The sequence below is a fragment of the Watersipora subatra genome, chromosome 7 (genome assembly GCF_963576615.1).
Source record: "Watersipora subatra chromosome 7, tzWatSuba1.1, whole genome shotgun sequence".
NCBI classification, from domain to species: Eukaryota; Metazoa; Bryozoa; class Gymnolaemata; order Cheilostomatida; family Watersiporidae; genus Watersipora; species Watersipora subatra.
In genome coordinates this window covers 19,854,016-19,877,038 of record NC_088714.1, presented here as the reverse complement: position 1 = coordinate 19,877,038, position 23,023 = coordinate 19,854,016, and the positions used below count along the sequence as shown (strand labels likewise).

The 23,023-nt window shown below is 35.1% G+C and overlaps 1 protein-coding gene across 2 annotated transcripts; it reads left to right on the top strand.

Annotated features, from left to right (window-relative positions):
• The first annotated feature begins 4 nt into the window (after positions 1 to 4).
• On the top strand, positions 5 to 22,821 carry LOC137400047 (DNA repair protein XRCC3-like). 2 transcript variants are annotated; one of them, XM_068086357.1, is made up of 8 exons: positions 5 to 180; positions 7,408 to 7,545; positions 10,905 to 10,976; positions 12,581 to 12,700; positions 14,887 to 15,026; positions 17,537 to 17,749; positions 19,640 to 19,729; positions 22,352 to 22,821. In XM_068086357.1, exons 1-8 carry the CDS (start codon positions 117 to 119, stop codon positions 22,469 to 22,471), a joined length of 957 nt encoding a protein of 318 aa, XP_067942458.1. In that variant the 5' UTR covers positions 5 to 116; the 3' UTR covers positions 22,472 to 22,821. The 2 variants fall into 2 exon arrangements, with proteins under 2 accessions (XP_067942458.1, XP_067942459.1); XM_068086358.1 differs by lacking the exon at positions 12,581 to 12,700.
• Positions 22,822 to 23,023: the final 202 nt, after the last annotated feature.

The following is a 23,023-nucleotide window of genomic DNA, read 5'->3' as shown; positions in this document are numbered from 1 at the left end:
GGGGGAAGGTCATTTACGTAATGATATCTGGTTCGAGTGATGACGAGAAGGCGTTTAATGAGATAGACTTTTTAATACTTTTAATAGTCACTTTTGTAAGCACTCAATAAAATTCTATGAATTTGCATCAGTTGGATTCCTTAGATGTACATCCTGACGCTGTGAAAAAGTTAAAGAATGGTAAGAATCGCAACGGGATCATCAGTTAATTCTTTTTACATGTTACGAAGGATACGTTGGTTGTATGATTGCGTTTGGCTGACGTAGATGGATTTATTTGATAAAATTAATAATTTTTTATGCTCACATTTGCATAGTACTCAAGCTTTGTGGTGTATATTATTATATAAAAATATAAGCGAAACCTCAGACCAAAAGGAATGACTAGGTCACAAGAAATGTACACAATTCGCTCAATTAGCAAAACATCTGATATATCAAGGGATCAAGAGAAAAACCAATTATAAAAGAGGCATCAACCGGCAGGTCAGAAAACTACCAAAATAAATTTTGAGGCAATGCCGCATATATACAACTCAGCAAATCTCTACCAGACATGACCAAAATAATATGAGTTAGTCATCGTTTTTAGCCAATGAAATTTCACAATGTATTCAAGAGAATTTTTCTCAAATACTGAACCTCTACAACATAAGGAACAGAACCTGAGTACCTAAAACATCTCACATGCTAACAGAGATGACTATAAAAGAGAACAGCTCCAATGACTCTGTTTTTTTCTTGTTGAACTGTCATGGCCCTTTTTACTGTCAAAACTCATAGACATATAAGACTGAGCGAAAGAGTGTTGGCAATTGTTCGCTCAAAGGTGTAATTTTCATTCGCTATTTTTGATCTTTTGTCACTACCATTATTGCTTTAGAATTTTGTTACTTTTGTATTTAAAGTTGTGGTTTTGTGTTGGATGTGTAGAACTAAAAATGTAGGCCTATCATTTGCCAGTAAATATTTTTATTGTTAATAGCTTAGCACCTTGACTAGTGTTTAAAACAATTTCAATAAAAATAGCATACACAACCTAAAACAGCGCACATTGACTGAATTGCCAAAAATAAAACAATATGATAAAACAAATTCAACACTGTAGACTGGGCATACTTGTGGATAACATAATCTTTCCAAAAACACAAAAATTTCTGATGGCAATGCCGGGCGAGGGAAATCCTTTTGTTCTACTCATTACAATATCATTCAATATCAGATTGATAATGACGCTGAACTCAGCTGCATTATCTCTACTACCAGACTATCAACTAATTGGCAGCCGTCTTGATTTAGTCCAAGGGAAAAAATATCTTAAAGTTATATGACAATTTGATCTAAAGTTCAACTCGCACATCCAACAAAAAGTATTTAAAACTAAACACTCTGCCCCATACTTCCGAGAAAGCCCGCCTATTAGCATACACAATATTGCGCAGACCACATGTTGAATATGCAGCTTCAGGGTGGAACACGCCTGCTAACCAACTAGTTCCAGACATTGATATGGTGCAAAACAAAGCCATATGAATCGTATTAGATATTGAAAGTCTGGAGAAAATCATTACTGCCAGTGAAATGCTCTAACTTGACACACTTGCTGAAAGACGAAACAAACAAGACATACACTCCTTCAACTTATTCTCTCCAAAGGGCAAAATCATAACAATTTATCCACCTTCTATAGTGAACGGGTGCAAGTTCAACCTGCTGAGATTGTCTCACCAGAACAAGCATCAAATGGTAGACCATCGATCAATTATTACAATAAATACATATATTATAACAGCTTTCCGTCAGGAGCCATCAGCTAACTGAAATCTAAACTGTAACAATGTCTTGAACACACGCAGCTAACACTGTTAACCTGCTTACAGGTTTAAAACTTTAGTCACAATTCTAAGCGATATGATAGATAAATGCTGGTTTAGAGCTGGAAATTTTGTGAGGTGCACCTCCTTTATTTTGCTCTTGTTTGTACTAACGAAGATGCAAGATGTAGTTCAGATGGCCTTAAGTCAACTGCTCCACAAAGCCGTAAACCATTATAGCTTATACACACCAAAAGTTCTGCATTAGCTGTAATCTATAAATTTTAACCAAGTCAAGAGGATGAGTTGAAAAGCATTTTGAACCGGTGGCGTTGAAGACAGAACAACTTTGTTCTTGTGATGTATATGTGACAGAGTTGCTGGTTGCGTATGGTATTGGTCTGTAAGGCAATCTTATCATGATTATTAAGCTGACTAAAAAGAATTTTTTCCCCTTGATTGGTATTTTATGACAAATTATAATTGCCTTGCTCAGAAGAGTGCTGAAGTAGTACTCCATCTGTGGTGTCATTATTATCATTATGCTATGCACTCTAAAGAATGTGCTTTAAATATACAGTGAAACACAGATAACTCAAACTTCAAGCGACCGAGCAAAAGTGTTCGAGTTATTAGAGCGTTCAAGTTATCAGGACAGTCATAAGTGCACGTATTTATCAGTAGATACATGTACATATATAAACTATATATCAATCAAAAGCATAGATTGCTTGTTGCGAGTTAAAGGGTCTCTCGTGTGAAGTTTTAAATATTTTTAATCAGAAAGTATAGATATTTTACTATCACTTGAGATTTGTTTGTTGCTTTAGGTGATGTGACTGCCAGGACGTTCTCAGATTAATATTGGCAAAACTTGATCGCGGTTAAAACGCTCAGAAAAAATACATACGCATTTTTCTACCGAGCATTTTAACCAAGATCAATTTTGCAGTAAGTCAGTTATTACAAAACTGCTTTACAATTAAAAACCCATTATCAATTTTGCCGATATTACTTTAAAGTTATCCAAATTTTACCTCGTTTTTCTTGCTTTCGGAGGCTTATCGCTAAGCGGATGTTTGGTAAAATTTGATTTTTGCAAACCTTTAGAAAAGTTGTTAATGAAAATATTTGCCGATGTTGGTAATAACGAGGCCTAAGAACTACTAAAAGTCGATGTTTATCTCTATGGCTTGGAATAAAGTGATATTCTAAAGCGATAGTAACAACCGTCTCGGTAGCCGTTTGGCAAAAAACTGTTCGAGTTAACAGAGTTTCGGTCGAGTTATTTAAAGCCATTTATCATTGCGTGGGAACAGACCAAGCAAATCCATTTGAGTTAACCATGTGTTCGATATATCCGAGGGCGGTTTATCTGAGTTTCACTGTACAATACTGCCAGAAATTATGAGACCACCTCAGCATTTTAAAGCAAAATAGTTATCAATGGTTAATGTCAAATGGTTAATATGAAGCAAGTTATGGTCAAATGGTTAATGGTCAAATCAAACGGTTAATATGAAGCAAGTTTCCAATTTGAAGCAACCCATCTTAATTGTTTCAATCATCAGACTAACGCAACTGACATAGTTGCAGAACAAAACTTCTCAGATTAATGTGTCTAGAAGGCTTTCAGCTGCTTGATGTGATACCTTAGCAACAGAATGTGGGCTACTTCTGGAAAGAGATGATGGTCCTAAAAAGAACCATTGGGTGTTGTTTAAGTATACTCTATAGGCCAGCCTTTGCTCTTGATGGTTTGACAGTGACACGATGCTGACCAGGTGTTGTAGTTCTTTATATTTAGTATGGCTCATCATTTCTTTATAGATGTGGAGGCAAGCATTTCCACCTGCTGCAATGCATACTGAAATCATTACTCTAGTCAGATGGTTGATGGTGTTACGTGTTACACAAATTTACGTAACAAAAAAGCAGAATTAACCCCTTTTAATACCCTAGGACACTTATATTTCGCTAGTATTTAGTTTCGTGAGTAGCACACAGAGTAAAATTTCGCTGCAACTTAATTTCGTGGCTCTGATGAGTGCGAAAATATAGTGGTGTGAAAATAAATGCAGTGGAAAAAACATTACATTCCTCAGGTCCAGTTCACTAATAAGAAAAAAATTCAATTTGGGAATAGTTCGTATTTGTAAACCACAGGTTGAAATGTGTGGGTGAGATCGACAATTCAATTTGATCACTTGCTGCTATTTGTTTCTTAGACTATCAATGACGTCTAGGTCCCTCCTCCCGTGACTTTCACACTCTAATCCTAAGAAGAAGAAAATAGATAGGTAATAACCAACTTCACAACCAAAACTGTATAACCCTTACGTTGCCATAAACGCATTTATGCGTTTTCTAGGGGTCACTGACATAAACGCATTTTCTGACTTTCTCAGCAATTGTCTGGTAACCTGATTTTATTATTTGTTGACCACATAACCCACGGTCTTTAAGTGTTTTATGAAATTGACTGTGTTGTCCGAAGATTTCTCTATAAAATCAGCCTAAAACATCGAAGCAATTTTAAACTTTTGTTTGAGAATTTCTAATCTAAAAACGAACATTTTTCTGTGAGTTCATTAACTACCCCGCGCGAGTCATAAAACATGTAATTAGTTGTTGATGACATAATAGCCAGTTTAGATTTTCGTGATTATATAGATAATTAAAGTAGAACTTGAAAAATTCTGTATACATATCATGAAGCAATATCGGCAATTTCGGTAAAATGGCTGGCACTAGGCCGGTAACGAATTTGTACATGATTGGCAGTGAAAGATATAATGTGGTTAGACCTGATGAGGGTTGATATTGTTTTTGGATGGTAATTAAATTCATCACTGCAATAATTATTCTTCAATTTTACGACTTCACCTACCAGACTTTCATTCTCACCAGTTACAAATTCGGTGACTAAACTGATATTGCTTTGCCATGCTGCTCAGTTGGCGTATTAGCTATAATGAGTTTACCAGAAATTTCCCCTTTATCCTAACCACAGACGAAAGTTGCCTGCATTTCTAATATTACGATTTTATTGTGGATATCAATGAACAAAGCTATTTAACTTCGCGTTTTTGCTCGTTCGTTATGATAGTTTAGTTTCGCTCATTAAATTTTCGCGAAAGGATTACACCGCGAAAACGCGAAAGTTAGATGCCGCGAATACATAAGTGTCCTAGGGTAATCTTAAACCATAACTGCCACGTACAACTTTTACCGTAGTTTTTAGGTAAATCAGACGCGCTGATTCCGATTTTGTACTCAGAATAAAGATTGATCCACTAACTTTCAAAGTCATGAATGCTTTTCTAAAGCGTTTCATTATCCCCCTCGAAAACAACACAATCGGCACAACAAGCTCTGCCCATAAATTTGTGACCTACGCTAGCTTTTTAGGAACGAAAGTTACCGATGTTTAGTCAGATTTAGAATGATAGAGATGGGTGTCTCAAAACTCATTATTATTTAAATTCAGCCTTCAAAATAATGTCTTTTCTGAAAGGTAGATAAGCTGTTTAACATTGCATATTTAAAAATGAGCTCAAAAAAGCGCGGTAACAACGCGAGCTTGTGATAAAATCGCGCTTTTTTGAGCTCATTTGTCTCGGTGTTCAGCCTATTAAACATTCTGTAACAAGCTACATGTATGAGAAGTTTTAAATAGTTTATTTACCTTTCATAAAAGACAGAAGATTTTGAAGGCTGAATTTAGATAATAATGGGTTTTAAGACACCTTTCTCTATCATTCTAAATCATACTAAACATCCCTAATTTTCGTCCCTAAAAAGCTAGTGTACGTCTCATATTTATGGGCGGAGCTTGTTGTGCCGATTGTGTTGTTTTTGAGACGGATATTAAAACTCTGTAAAAAAGCCTTTATTACTTTGAAAGTTAGTGGATCAATCTTTATTTTGAGTACAAAATTGGAATCAGCGGGTCTGATATTCCTAGAAATAATGATAAAAGTTGTACGTGGCAGTTATGGTTTAACGATGCTGTGGGATTACAGAATGTTTAACACAAAGTGATGACATCATGTTTTGTCACTAACAAGATTTGTGATTAGTCACTGAAGAAGTAACTTTTTGACATCAATCCATCAAATCAACTATTTAGTATCTGATCACTTCTGCTATAAAAAAGAGAATAATAAACTTTTGCTTTAATTTGCCAGAACAAGTAACAGTTTCTATATCTAACGAAGTGCAATATGCAGTACTTGAATGAATTACCTTGTCTCTAGCAGGAGTACAGAATAAACACAAACAAGAATAATTGGGTAGTCTCATCATTTCTAACAGTTCTATGCTATCTTTTGTTTGTAGATATACAATGATATTGGTTAACCAAAATTTTTAAGCAATTTTTACTCATGTTAGATTTTATTGGACATTGTGCATATTTGATTTTGAAATTTTTTACCTTTTATTAGTTTTTTAGAATTAGTGTTAATGGACATGGAATATTGTGAAGTTCAAAAACAGGGCTGCAAAAATAGTAACTATCTACATATTGATAGTTTTATAGAATGACAAAATATTTATAAGTACTTTGTTTAAAATATTTTATCTCATCCGCTTCAGGATCTCTGCAGCAGATAAAGCAGTCTCATACATGTCAACAATTGTTTAAAAAGCATATGCTTTGAAAAATTGTATTATTTTTTAACTACTCCAAGAAGCGACTGCAATCATCCTAATTTACTTCCTAGTCCTGACAAAACTACAATATTCTCTAGTTTATTGTAATAGAACTATTGCTTGCGTGCGACTGAACTTTGTAGTCAAAAGCCTTTGGCTTTGATTCTACTTTTATGGGATATCAGTGAGGAAATTACAGACAGTTCGTTCTACACTGTTTTTGTCTGTTTTATATTTCATCTAAATTCTACATGTAACTTATGAACGCTAAACAAACAACATTTGCATTATTGTATATGGCCCGAAGAGGAATTATAATAACCCAAAGGTTCATATTTGCTTACATTTCTCGCCCCTTTTTCATCATAGGCCAGCCGAATGCCCGGGTATTAAAAAGCAGCTTATAAACAGTGGCAGATAATGTAGTTGCCTGCCACTTGCCATTAGCCTGGCACATTGCCAATGACTAATTTGAGTAAGCCACTAACCGTATTGATGATTTTATTAATAAGAGCTGTGAGAACAAGCTTTAGTGACGCTGCGTAACACAGAGTGCTATGCGTATTTTAACTGACATAACGACTGATATTGCCTAATGAATTAATTGCATCTCGCGTAGTTTGATTGGTAAAATTATCGCCTGGCTAGCGGGAGGTCCCCAGATCAAATCCAGCACGAAGCGGATATTTCTTTCCTAAATTTTAATAGCTAGAGCTGGACACACAGAACGACAGACTTTGAGATTTATATATATATCACAACCTAATTTAGCTTAGTTGTTAACAGTTTAGACTGACTTGCGAAATAATGACATGTCCAGAGTCTGCTACATTGTTTGCGATCAAACTAATTGCTGGTACCCAGTAAAAGAATTTAAAATTCACACATCAGTCTGTAGCTATTGACTTTGTTGATTTGATTTTCAATTATATTTTAGCTGGTTTGAAGAAACTTAAAGATGTAGCTGCCCATTCATCCGCAGAGTTGCAAAAAAAGACAAGATTAGCAGCATCTCAAATAGAGAATATACAAGGACAAGCTTGTAAAATTCTTTACCCAATCATTCCTAGTACAGGTGAGCTGGCTGAAATTATAATAGTAACCTGGTAGTCTGGTGTACAGCGAGAGATCATCAAGTGTGCTGATAAAGCACAGATAATAAGTATGTGCGCAGTTATTCTGAACTAATGGAATGCAAACAATTGGCACAGATGGTAATGTTTATTACTGTTTAGGGAATTATCGTAAGTTGTAACATCGTTCTAATATCGTGAGTTCATTGTGAATCGATATCTAACCTATCTTGCTTGTTAACAATTCAATCTGAATTGGCGAATAATGACATCTACAGAGACTGCTACATTTGTGACCAGAATAAATGCTGGCAATTGATAGTACTACCGTGCAATGTAATTTTTCCCAACCGTTAACTGTTTCTACCACAGGTGTCCTTTAGCGGGATATTGCCGAGGCCAGGTCGTAGTCTACACACACAAAAAAGCAACAAAGGTCCACGTAGTTATGAGCAAAAGCAAAAGCATCCACCCAAGTATCTCACCAATCCGATGAGCAGCACACACAAAGACTAAACCAATCGACAGAGCCACCCATCATGTCAAAATATTCCAAATTTCAAGTCATGCCTTGCATAACTCACCTTATGGTTTCTCAAAACTTGTTCTAAAGTCCCTATTAATTTGAGACTGTCCGATTGCTGTTTTAGAAATAGTCGCCACTAGCCTAACCTAACGTCCTGATTCAACATCTCACTAACTACCGGGATATTGCTAAAAGAGGTAATGAAAAAGTTCGGGAGCACTCATAAATGCCCCGATAGTTACTGAGATGTTGAATTAGGACATTAGACTAAGCTAGCGGCGACCATTTCTTTGTGTGTGTAGACTACAGCCCGGCCTTGGCTTCGGCAATATCCCGCTAAAGGACACCTGTGGTTTCTACGGATGGACGGCTCATATTATCGAAGCTGATTTTACTCTCACAAAATAACAAAGATTTTTATTTCATCTAAAGGAAACCTGTTTCCTAACTTGTCATGAACAGTTTTATCTACTTCTAAACATTGTTGCAGTGACAACATAACAATCCAGTGTCAGTTCAAGGGGCTGTACACGGGTGTTCTACAAACTAAATACTGCTGTATATTTAACACTTGATAGAATTTAGATCTGAAAGCTTACAGTTCTCTTAATGTTTTTCTAGTGCTTATTCGTCCAATCATTGCATTAGAATAAGTAGATGATTAAGCACATACGTTTTAAAGCATTGACTTTACTTTCACGCTTTGCAAATCCAACTTTTGAGCAACCCGACTGTTTTTCCTCGCAATGTTAGAATATGGTTAGTAGGGTTGAACAAACCATGGTTTTTATGAGAAAACCGAATAAACCAGGTTTTTTTGTTTAAACTGGTTTTATGGTTTATATAATGTGACCAAGATATTTTGCAATTTCAAATCTAATTAACATTATTTACTATAGCTGCATGATTGAGTATTGAACATACATATGTGAAATCATCTGCTAAAGATGGTACTGTGGGAGTTGTTATAAGAACATGGAGAAAAAACATGGAAATTTCAGAATGAACCTTTAATCAAACATTAATGAAGAAATACAGAGCAGAAATCTCATGACATAAAGTGAATGTATTACATACAGTTCTATGTTTAAGTAGGAATTTCAATCCCAGTGATTAGTTGTGTGATAGTCAAGAGCAGAGCATAATGATCTACAATTGCTAAGATTGAAGCAAAAAATTTGTAAATCCGTAAGGGTAGTAGTAAATACAATATGTGACCGAATATGTACATAGGTATTGGTCATACGATAAATAAATACAATTTTCCCAGTTTTCTCTGTACCCAGTCTATTTCTGACTTTTGAATGGATAAACCCAAATGTTGAGAATATTCGCTCAATGCTAGCACCACAGTTGATTTTTCAAGCCACAAAAAACTTGATAAACTGAATTTTAACAATCCAACTACTTTGGCTTGTGCCCACTAAATGAAGTATTAGTTTACAAACCTAAAACGTTTGCCCAAAAGAATTTTATTTTTTTAATTTTTAATTATAAGCAATCCTCTCTCACTGGCCAGACTTGAGAAAGTTTTCATGCATTGTTAGAGACGATGATTGGATTGGTATATTTCACATGGTTTTCATATTTCACCAGTATAGGGATCATCATATCACTTGGTAAAAGCAATTGAAAATGAAATTCACTAATTCATTGTGCGAGGATTTTATGTAGTTTCAACTTGAGCTCTACCACCACCTTACTACTATGTGCTAAATGAACTTCCACAGCTGATAATTACATAAAATTGCATTTTTACCACAGAGGAACCACTAGGAGCTTAAAATATTACATTTTTCACAAAAAATAATAAAAAATTATGAAAACCGGTTTTTTCGGCTGGTTAAACCCAGCTAACCATCAGGGTTGGCTGGGTTTAAACTGAGCCACCCTGATGGTTAGCAGTTCATATTTAGGTTAACTCATTAAACTTGGTTGTTTAGGCTGTAACAGCAATTAAGTGATGCTTTTTATGTCGACTTAAATTCAACCAATGGTCAAATTAGTTACTATTAGCCAAATTAATTTATTTCAAATTTTTTATGAAAAATTATTTACCAAATTGGAAAATTTGCTTGAGCTAAATATATCTATATAAGCTACTCTACCAAATAAAATATTTTTGACGAATTTTGTTCAAATAGTTTTGGGTTTGGTATTAAAAAACTGAGATTACTTATGATAGCACAACCATTTGTACTGCAAATCATCAAACTTTAATGTCATATTGTCGGTCGTGTGTGGGTAATGACAGCTTGCTTCTGTTTTGCAAATGTTGGTTTTTCACACAATTGTGCCAATACAACTGTACACATTTTACTCATCAGTAGTTAATAGAAGTATTATGGAAGATTGAAGGTCGCTACGTCTTTAGCCTGATATTTAACCGGCCTGCTGTTCAACTATCATATTCCAAAGAAGGTCCTAAGTTATTATCAGTCAAAAGCTTTCAGCATTACAGTTGATCTAGCATGCAAAATGAGTGACATGTTACCTGAAATAAGGGTACAAAAATAGGGTAAATGACAAGTATTGTAACTTCACTTTTGTATTCGTGTCATTAGTCTTTTGATGATGTTTGACAGAATTGTCCACTTTTTAAGCATTTATGATATACAGTAGTTTAGTAAAAGTTATGATCTAAAATATTAGGAAATGAAAGAAAATATCTTAGATTACATCACAGAGGTTAAACAGATCCATGTATCCATTTAGATAGCAACTACATCTTGAACTTGGAAGCAAAGCCGTTACATTTTTGACGTTTCGATCTGTCTTGAGTAGTAGTTTTTTTTGCATGACCTAATTTATTGCAATATGCAGCTTTAATTTTAGCCCTTGACCGACTGAACTTGGCTACAGATAAGATACCAACTGGATGTGACAGCATTGATAAGCTGTTAGGAGGTGTGTACATGTATATTTATCTCAATAGACTATGCGCGGACATGATGAGAGGTTGTCTTGCAGTCAGTAGATAACATCGTGCTTGTATTCTGTGATTGATTCAACCTTTAGCCTATGTTGAGTCATACAAGCTGTAATTTCATTAAATGTTTGTCATCTAGCTGCTGCAGTTGCATGTCAGCTATGGCAGCTATGGTATGGTATCAATTAGAGAATCTAGAACACTCCTGTATTCACAGAGACTCGTTTTTATGTCATCGATCTTTTCCTGTTAGCTTATTTAGAGTCGTTACATTAAAATCGTACAAACATGATAAAGTACTAAACTTTTTATGTTGGTCTGGTTAAATTTTTTAAATTTACCTCCTTTGGACTGCCCTCCATCGAATAGCACCTAAAAATACTGCTGGCGGAACATCTTTATGTATGCCCATGGCATACTTTGTATGAGTGTATATATATTACGAGAATTTGTGCTGGTTTTGTATTGTTGGTCCAGCTTGAATAGAAAATTTTGCATGTGTTTAGTTTTATATTAAAACAAGTGTGGTAAAGAAGACAAGATTTAATTAACATTACACTTTGCTTGCCTGTATGTTACTGCAACAGTAATATAATATCAGCCATAGTAATGAATAGCAACACAGTCGACTCAAATTCTTAGACAAAAATTTGAGGGAAACAGCAACACAAGCTATGTATATAAATCTAAATGTTGGTTTGCTTGTTGTATGTCTAGTTATAGCGATGAAATACACATGAAAAAGACCACTTCGCACTGTCATTGAACTCGGGAAACGCCAGATTTGCAGAAAAATGCACTAACCGCTAAACCCTATGGCCACATTGCCATACTATGAAATAATTGTGGACATACTTATTACACTTGCCAATCCTTAATGGTGATTAGTTAAAATATGCACGCTTCAGCTAGCATGCTGAATGACTAGAAGAAAAATATGTGCCCAGACTCCCAAAATGCTAAAAATATGAGTGCATGTATATATAGTACAAACATATATTTATATAAATATATGTAAATATAGCAAAAATTTAATTAAACTTATAGCACACACAGAAATAAGTAAACACCTTTATTTAAAAATTAGAATGGAAATGTTATATATGTTGATTAAAAATAAGCTTTCTGTTCAAAGCCTTTTTTTATTGTCAATGCAACGCCAAACATTCAGCTAGTCAAGCTGTTCGTAATAAGATTTGTAGATGCAATGAATATTAGGCTATCTTAAACAATGTTTTACAAAAGCTTCTCGCAAAAGACGGGGGGGGGGGTGGGGTAGTAATGCGTGACCCATAGTGAAAACTGGTATAATACGCGGACTAGACAGTCAGCTACATGGTTATAACATGAGAACTTTGTGTCTGTCATCAATTGATGCTACTGCTCATATGCAAGTTCAGGAAAAAATATAAATTGCTTCCTAAAGAAATTATTCCTGGTCAACATAAGGTTGTCTTCATCTATAATAATTGATGTAGACCTTGTTATACCCTCTTGAATAGATTCCTATTAGCCTTTCATCTCTGTCAGGCCGCGTTTGCTAGGATTAGTTATGTAGGTGAAGGTCAATGTGATTCTTTAGGAGGTTTCTTATGCCAGAGTGTAACAGAGATAACAGGTGAGAGTGGAGCAGGCAAGACTCAGATTTGCATACAACTAGCTCTAACCAACCAGCTTCCAAGGGAAGGCAACAAACGACTCAGTAGGTTTTTTTATAGATTCATTTTATTCAAATTTTATGATTTAACTTTGTAGATCGTAAAAATTATAACAAATGAATGTTTGGCTCCGCCAAAGCCTTAACTAATATTTATATCAGACATGGTACCTGCTTATGGTTGTCACGCAGGCATCTTATTTATGTTAGGCATGGTACCTGTTTATGCATGTCATGCATATATCTCATATTAGGCGTTATAACTATCTATACATGTAGATCTCATACATTTATCTTGGTTATATTAGGCTGGTTCACACTATATCCCGCAATAAATCGGTGATCATTTGTGATGACATTGTTCGCACTATCACAAACCTATCCATGTTTACATCTGCGAGTATACCATGATGTAGTGTTCCCATTGCGCGATGCGGCTTCTGAAACAATGAAGTACTAGGCCCGCAGCAAATATCATGAAGGGAAATATAGATTAACCTATCACCACCGTTGAAGTAGTGCACATTGCACAGACTGTTGTGGATGCATGGCAAAATATGGGAAAGTTTGACAGCTGCCATGTTTCTCAACGTATCCGCGGTGCCTCGGCGATATCATCGGTTTACTGTACACATAGTCGACGAGTAATTGTTGAGAAGACAACCCTGACACACAGCGGTAAAGTGTAAACCAGCCTTTATGCATAGCACTTGTTCAAAGATGTCATGCATGTGTTTTTCGATCGAATATATCAAGATATTATTATACATCATGAATTCATTTTTGTTATAAATATTTTTATTCACTATTACGATTGGAAATGCTCTTTCAAATCAATGAAATAACTTAAAATTGAACACTGGACTTTACGCGGGTCTATCCATCGCTTTTTCTTTTGACGTCATCAAGTCGTTTGTGCATGCGCTCGTTCATGAAAAAGCCGCCATATTTGTAGAAAACAGTTGTTTTTCTTTTATTTATTAGTACTTGTAGGTGTTGTTGTGACATTATAATAAAAAAATTTGCAAACACAAGCATTGTTTTTAAAAATTCATTGCAAAAGCTTCGTGTTTTAACGATAAAATTGTTAATAAAGATGGCCGACAACGATAAAATGATGTCGCGAAAAAAAAACGAAGGATAGACAGCGTGCTTGGCTGTGCCACTTGCCAGAGGGAGTAGAATAGAATACTGGACTTTACGAGGATCTATAGGCAACGTGCTTGGCTATGACAGGGGATAGGGAAGGGGTAAAACAGAAGAGTAGTGTGAGGCAAGCCGAAGTCATTGAAATATCAAGCAACCGTGACACAGCCCAGCACTCAATGACAAGTTGATAGTGGTAGAAAGAAAGACATCTCAAGTGCCACCATTCGCTGCCTGCTTTTCACCTTGAGAGTCATATTTAGACATACAGCTATCACCTGGTTCTGATCCTAGACTAATGAAGCTATCACTAGTCTAGGATCAGCTCAATTTTACACACAAAGGCCCCGCTTGTAAAAGTTCTGTGGAGCTAGCAAATTTTATCAGAAGTTACCCGTAAAACCTCTAATTCAATGCCACCTCTATTTGACCAACACTATAGAAGGATAAAATAGAGTGTCTTGGCATTCCGATAGAGGTGTTACGGTATGTCATATTAACCTCCACCTGGCTCAAGTATTGCAGTTAGTGAAGCATTTTGGTGTGTGCACCTCGCACATGTATCTCTCAGGATGCTTTCCTACATACATCTACTGACAATTATGACTGAAAATAATCTTTGCGTTAGTCTCGCAGAGGTATACCATCTTTTACAAAGTACTCTCGGCAGCTAGCAGATCCCTTGCTGGCTGACTAGAAAAATCTTACATGGTTTGATGAACATATAGCTAGATGTTGGGCATGGCTGGTCAATATTGATAGTATGCCAACCCTGGGGGAGGAGGGGGGGGGGGGGTCAAGCCAAATGGTGGTTTGCTAAATAAACACTTCCAAAATATTTCTTTTCATGGGATTTTGACCAATAACTTGGGCCCAACATACTCGCCTTCAAATGAGCTGGTCATGTATCAGTGGAATTATTCTAGTGAAGGACCTTTCACTTTCTTGGTTCTAAATCTCATGGTCAATAATTGACACACCAGCCAATCAAAGAAGGCATCCTAATTCTCACATCCTACTTGATTACAATTCGATGGGTGTTCATCACTCTATGCAATACTATATTATTAGGTTATGTGTTGTAGATAGCTTGTACATTTGTACAGAAGATGTGTTCCCCACACAGCGGTTGCTCCAGATGGAGCATGCCACTAGGAAAAGGCATCCACATATGTCTCGCCATAGGTTCATGGATCACATTTTTATAGAGCACCTCTCTGATAAGGTTGGCTTTTCCTCATTATTCCATCACATTTGTTTTCTAAATCCATCTGAGGGACGTAGAACAGCGTCAAATGATGTATTGTTATAAATGGTTGTGAGCAGATAACTCCTTCATAATTTGAAAGCACTTTCCTAGCATTGTAGTGTTTCAGTTTGATTTGTCACAACAAAAATTTCTCTGTTTTCATATTAAATGTCTGCATAAAACTTGCTGAATTTAAAAATATTTGTAAGGTAACAAGTTTTCTGTTATTCATTGAATAGTAGACTCTCTCTAACATTATTTGATATTTGCTTTCTTTCTATTGCAACAGTGTTTTTAGAAGCTCTTCTGTTTTTTTTTTGCTTTTTACTGAAACTCTTATTATGCCTAAAAATATAGAATTTTTATGTATTGGTCTGATGTAAAGTACGAATATGGTCCTAAATCCTTACAATATTTATTAGACTTGAAGATGTCGGACTGTGCTTATCAAATTCAATTTTAGTTTTAGAATAGGGTGTATTGTTAATTGTTTTTGCTACACATGTATAAGTGTTTCAGCTCTTTTACTCCCAGAAATTATCATTTTTAATCTAAAACTGAAGAAACAGTTGCTCATAGCTTTCTTGTTTTCAGACATTAACTCTTTTACTGCTATATGAAAGTCTCCAAACTTAAAATTTCATAAGGATTCTGAAGGTAACCGTGCAATGTGTCTATTCCATGAGGATGTCTATGAGAGTGTAGCAATTCCCTGGCTAACTTATAAGAAGTAAGCTTGCTACAGCTTGTAGTGATTCATTCTTTGAGAGTTGTACTAATTCGTCATTGTAATAATTCTTTGTATTTTCATTAAAAAAAATTCGTTAAAATTAATTTTAGGTTTTCTTCCTTCAGTCCACCCTTTGTGGGGTTGTGCATTAAAATCCTGCCAACTATGCACTTTTCCTGTTGCCCATGCAGCACTTGATATAGGCAAATATTGATGGCCTTCTTACTAGTGCAGCTATCGGTGGTTTTCACTTGTTCTATCATTTTTAATATTCAAGCAAGTCTGAAAAGACCAAAACAATTGTTTTAGTAATATTAAGCTTTCCTGAGTTTCAAGCTGTTTCTGTAGCAATATATTATTACTTGTATTGATAAACAGCAGCATGCAATGGCTATTTGCCAAAATAGGTGCAATAGCAATGTACTAATGTAATGATAATGCAATAACAATGCACTAATGTAATGACAATGCAATAACAATGCACCCATAACTAGTTGTTTAGTCAGACTCGTTTGTGTGCTGAATATTGAGCAGTTTGAGAGTTTTGCAAAATCGTTAGACAACAGAAAGGGAAGACTCGTTAATAATGCTCAATAGCATTGTTTTTTTAGTGTAGTAGATAGTTTCATAGCTAGATATAAGGACAATAGGTGGAGTTTGTCATTAACCTGTGCTATGTTTATGTGCTGGCATAACAAACCATTATAGCTTGTTCTATAAATAGATTACTGATCAGGGGCGGATCTAGGAAAAAAAGTGTGTGGTGCAAAATTTGTGTAATATATCTAGAGTGGGAGGGGGTGCACGGGGCGACCCCCTTACCTGGCCCCGCGCTAGTGGAACTTTTTGAAATTTACGCATCTTAGAATGAAGGAGCGGTGTGTTTGAGCCCAATAAAGTGTAATCATTTATTTGCAGCAAACAACAAGTTTAGAGGTAAAAATTGACATTAGACATGATTAATTAAATTGGTGTTTTATAATTTTGCTTATACTATGTATATCAAGATTACATGTAAAAAGAAAGTTAATAAACAATTGTGCAATAAAATAAAATCAAGACAAAATCAATCACAAAACCTCAACAGCCATTTGGTTTGGCTGTGCAGAAATTAGCCATCATTTCTGCCAACTACCATAAAAAATGTTTCGTAGTATTTGCTACATAACGATGCTATTATAAAACAGACATATTGGAGCATACTTTTTTGAATTGTTGTTTTGTAGTCGAAAAAAATGATCCAAAGTTCGTTCTTGGCCTTTCTTTTGAGACATTTTACTTTTAAAATTGCTTGTAGTACTTCTTTCGAAAAAGTTGTGGCTCAATTGGTGATGTTTATTGGGACCACTCTCATTTGTTTATAAGCTAAACAAATTCAGGTCAATGTTATTAAAACTGGTTCGTTATAACGAGCTCTACTAAGCCGTTTTTGTTCCTTTCCTCCCAAAGCAAGTTCTCAGTGAAATGAATTGTAATTTACTCAATTCTTAATGGATTTTAAATCTTTTTTTTTAATTTTTGCCATATTTGTGGTGGTGCATTTGCACCATATGCACCACAGTAGATCCGCCCCTGCTCAGTACTAAACTAAAGTTGCCTCGCCCTTCATAAGTTCTCTTCATAAGAGACTCTGCCATTACTCCTTTTTTTATATTAGTTCAGAATGTTTGGAATTGTTCTTTTAAGCCTAGTACTGTTGTCACTTATTTACTAATGTAAGTAATTGCATTGCTTGGTATAACCTCTGTGCATCTAGGATCAGCTGCTGGCAACGCTGGAGAATCGAGTGCCTAGACTTCTGGATGGAGGACAAACGAATCTCATTATTTTAGATTCGGTTACTGCAGTATTTAGAGGGCAAGATGAGTGCCTGAACATGATATCTCGGTCTAAGGAGATCGCTTCTATAGGGCTATGTCTTCATCGCCTTGCAGTGCGCTATCGGATATGCGTTGTGTGCATAAACCAGGTAACTTATATATTTCAATAGATGTACATATTTCAATAGATGTACACCTGCCGTAGTGTAGTGAAATGAGAATGTCATTTTAACGGCTGCATGCATTCAGTTGATAGAAATTTGTAGATTATTAAAGATTATTAGGAGAACATGGGCGGTTTTAGAGCCCAAAAAGAAGACCTAATGCTAGCTGGCAGCATCAGTGTTTCTGTTTAGTCCTAAAGAAGCCTAAAAACTAATAGCCAATGATACTAAATAGTAAATGAAAATATACAGAAATGACAACTCCCTGTTTGCATACAATAGCAACTAATATTGCTAATAAATTGCAATATTAATTGCAATTGCTAATTAATGCAACTATTTGCTAATATTTATAGAAGACAATTCCAGAGTTCATAGAATTGATAGTGACCAGCGACCATTATACAAACGTTGCAGCACTTACATGTATATTTAGGACAGCCACCAAGAATCTTTGTATGCACATTTCAATGAATGCTGTTATTTGATAACCTTTTGGTGCTGATGCATGGGAACATATGAACTCATCTGGGTGTATAGTGAGTATTGCATTGTGTCATCATTGTAACGGAATGAAGCTTTGAAAAATGTTTATTGGCTCGATTTTCATTATTGATAATTAATAAATACAATGATTTATAAATGATCTTCGAGGATCTTGTATTTAGTGATATCATCTTTGACTGTCAACCAAGGGGTTGGTGGTTCGAGCTCTGCTAAATGCCAATCTGACAAAAAGCTCTCAGCAAGCTTTCAACCCTAAATTGCTGGGTTTTTCGGATCTAGACCTTAACTTGGAGGCCCCGTGTACCACACTGACAACGTGGGCACGTTAAAGATCCACCTCTGTCCTTCGCACATTGGACAAGTGAAATGGCTACCTGGCTCTGTCAGACTGGATGTGTTGCAAAATGTATCCCTTCAGGCTAATCTGACAGTTCCAGAAGAAGCCCTTGATAAGTGTTAGGACTACCCAAGGTAGCTTATAAAAAACCTAGTCCTGGCGGTGTGGTTCTCTACTAGAGAACACTACCAAGCATTGTCACTACATGACAGAAACATGCCATTATTATTATTATTATCGAGGATCTTGATGACAAAATTGTCAGTGAAACTGAGGGATATTACTGTGTGTTAGGAAACTAGACTTTTTGAAAGATATTCACACATGAAGCATTTAGTAAATTGAAGTGCAAAAAATTAATGAATGGTGTGTTTTATTAGACAAAAATTCCCCTTTCTTGTCGCATGATACCAAAGAAAAAGACGCAGGTTTAGCAAAGAACATTTTGTGGCGCTGAATGTAAAGAAGATTGATGTGCTAACAGCGCAGCAAAACAAAAGAAATATTCTGGTTAGATTGCGCTAACTTATCAGAATAACAATTCTGAACACAGTGAAACTTTTCAAGTGAGTCCAGGAAAAGGTTTTGATGACCCGTCACCTAAAATAGGTACAGAAATATAGCATACAAAACTCCTAACATTTATTAACCAATAGTTGAAAAGGGCTTATTTGGTAATGAGTGTAATAAGAAAATAAAAACTTATGTGTACATGCAGGCAAAAATTTGTTTTTTAATCGAATGGAGAATGACTTTCCTTGTTATCTGTTATGATATTCTGCTCCGCTGTTTTGGCATTCAATAAATAGTGCCATTTGCGGTGTAAAAAACTTTTATCATATGGTACATCTAATAATGTTTGTAGATACGCTACATAAACAAAACCTTATAATAATAAGGTTTTGTTTATGACTTCTCATATAATTGTTTCAGATCCAAATTGTCATTGCACATTCTCTTTTTATGGTCGTCTGAGCAACATCTTCATGAATATGAAGTTTGTAGACTGCTGAACTTTGAAACAATTGTAGGTGACAGCTGATATGAGACTGGGCAGTCTAGAGACATGGCAGCCAGCTCTTGGGCTCACCTGGTCCAACCTTATCAACACTCGTCTGCAGGTAATTATTCACGATATTATACTTGACTCCGTGTTTATTCCTTGGTCTACTCGTACAGCTGAGTGTACACTTACTCGTACAGCTGAGTGTACACTTACTCGTACAGCTGACTGTACACTTACTCGTACAGCTGACTGTACACTCATATGTTTCTACCAGTTTCCATTCCAATCACTTTGCCTTGTAAACCACCATATTAGCCACTAACTCGAGCAATATTCTTTATGTGTTGTTTTCTCCATTTTTATTGTTTATAATAGCATCTGGCTTGAAGCAATAATATTTCTTGATTAATATTATTATATCCGATTCAGAGATCAAGAGTGTACAACTTTACTTAAATGTTATGCATCCTAATCGTGCTGCAGTAATCCAATAAGTAAAATTGTAGTTGCAATTGTAAAATTTTAGCCAGTTTTCAGCTTTCTAAAGAATATCTCTTTAAATTTTAAGCCGAATCGGGTATGGACGTCAAATTTGTTCATATCCAAGTTGTCCAAAAGTTATTTTTGTTTGGAAAAGTTTTGTTGGCAGTCATTTGTGTATGAAAAATGGGTTATTTGAATTTTGACAGATTATTCTACCAGTTTCTGATCTGTCGTTAATCAAAAATTGCCCTGAATGGTCAACCCATTTCGTTTTTAACTAATCTGCCTGAATATCGGCTAGGGTTCATATTGGGTACATACGGTGTAAGAGATCACTGGGAAAACTGATGGCTACAAAAAATTAATTATTTCATGTCAAAGAAGTTCCAATTTAGTTTGAAAAGCCATAATTTTATTCTTTTTAACCAGGAGTAGAGAATGTGTTTGACTGAAAGAATCCCTGATGCTTATGTGATCTCGATATTTTGTTCATCATAAATTTAGATATTTTTTGATTATCAGTAGTAAGACATAATCTTGTTTTACTATAGCAACCTATCTTGCTATAGCAACCTGTCTGGCTATAGCAACCTGTCTGGCTATAGCAACCTGTCTTGCTATAGCAACCTGTCTTGCTATAGCTGCTTGTTTTGCTACAGCAGCGTTTCTCGCTATAGCAACCTGCTTTGTTATATCATTGACTAGTATGATATTAAGGAGTAGTTAAGTCGTGACAATTGCTGACACTAGCTTGCTCTTGTACTCATATTTCTCACGGGCAGTACTATATGATATGCATTGATCTTTTCACATTCTTCATCTCACATCTGTATGGTGTATGACTACACATACCTACTTTTACACACGATTTGTTGTTTGCTTTAGCAAAGAAATAAGCCAACTCTGCAGTGCATTAGCTACCTGTGTGGGTTTTCATAAGCACAAGGAGTTATCTTTTCAGTCTAATACTTATATTGTGATGGCACTTGCATCCTTTTTAGGTCATTGTCCTACGACCAAATGAGCGGAGCGAAGTTTGAGAGTTTTTATGATCAATGCATGTGCACACAACTAATGAAAATTATTCATCAACAACGTCGCAAACCCTTGTTTCGAAATCTCATCAACAAATTTAACCATCATTTTGTAGAGCCGTTAAAGTATAATAACAATACAAAACACATTTAAGCCTATTTAAATATGTTACCAAGTCTTTGTAAATTGTCGACAGTCTCTTAAAACTTACCATCTGATCGGATTATACACAAATAGACAGATTAATTTGGCCGAAAATCATCACAAAACGCTTGAAAAGCTTGGTTTAATAAAAGTTAAGACTGGCAAATGAAACGCCGAGCGACAGAGAATAGAACCATTAAGTCGCGCGCATTTCACAAAAAAATAACATGCACATTTCACCAGTCTATAGCATTGTCGAATTGCCGAAGGTTTTTGTAATTAACGTAGAAGTACAGAAATCGTTTCTTTTTTGCCGATTTCAAAGTAACTGACATTTTGGAAACTTTTGAGTACTTTGGTATTCTAACTGATGTCCAAAGCAGTGAAAGTGAAGAAAATGACGATGATATTTTTTTCTAACGATTCTTATGAGATTATTACAATATTTAATTATAAGTTTGGATGACTATTGAAGTGTAATAGTCACACTAACAACATCGATGATGGGTAATATGTTACTGTTATTATTTTTTTAAATAGTTTTGTTAAATAGATTTTCTAAAAATCTATATAAATATCACAATTTCTTGATATTGTTAGCTATGACGTTTTGAAATGTAAACAAAATTGTGCATTAGTTTTATATTATTAGTTTATTACTATGTTAATAATATTGGTTATTTTAATAATATCAGTGCATTTTACTTCTAATATTGGCCAATATTGTATTTCTCCTATTGCAGGGGGAAAAATATAAACATATAATCTTTTCCTTTCATTATTGCTGTTTGTTGTATATAATAACACCCACACCCAGTACATTACAGCTATCATTGCAGTTATCCTATTGCGCTGCAGTGCCATCTGACCGCTAATATTGCATTTCTCAACCATCAGTACCCTTTCTTTTTTCCAATATCACTTTGGTCGTGGGCTGTATGACAGGGGAATTTCTAGTAATATTTAATAGTTAAACTATAGTTATAGATGTATGACAATGCAGTGGTAATTGTATCCTGTCTATTATCCGCTCTTGAAATTATCTCCAATTTTGATGAGCATCTATTGTCCGCAGGTAAAACGTCAAAATCAGGAATCCTTGTTGAGGACTATGTCTGTCTGCTTTGCTCCTCACCTGCCTGCCAGCTCATGTGGGTACACGATCACTCATGAAGGAGTTGCTTCTGTTTTATGATGTCTCCACGTTTAGTCAAAGTTTTAATTTTATTTTCATTTTATTTGTTTTATATAAGTTCTGTTACTGTGTTTTACATTTTAGATTTTCGGCTAACATACTAGTTAATATTGCAAGGCTCTTAGATGTAGCTGTTTAGTGATGAATTTATAGCATTTTATAATTACAGAACTATATCACTCGAAAAGTATTTATTTTTTACATTTATTATATTTTAGGTAGCAGTAATAACAGAAAAATGTTTTAGTTATATATATTTCTGTTTAACGTAACAGCTATAGAATTTAATGGCTCCGTTTCTGATAAAGCAACTCCAAAGCCACATTCAATTACATTGATATCTTCAAATACTCATGCAATGCATACAAGCTGTACTTTAGCTATACTTGTGAGTACAAATGCAAACAGTTTTTTGTTTAGCAAAGAATATATTGTATTTCAAAACAATACATCGTATTGCAAACAATTTCAAAGATGTTTATTACAAAAGAATAAAATATTTTTAATTCTTAAAAATATTTAGAGATTCCAAGTGCTTTAAATTACACTATT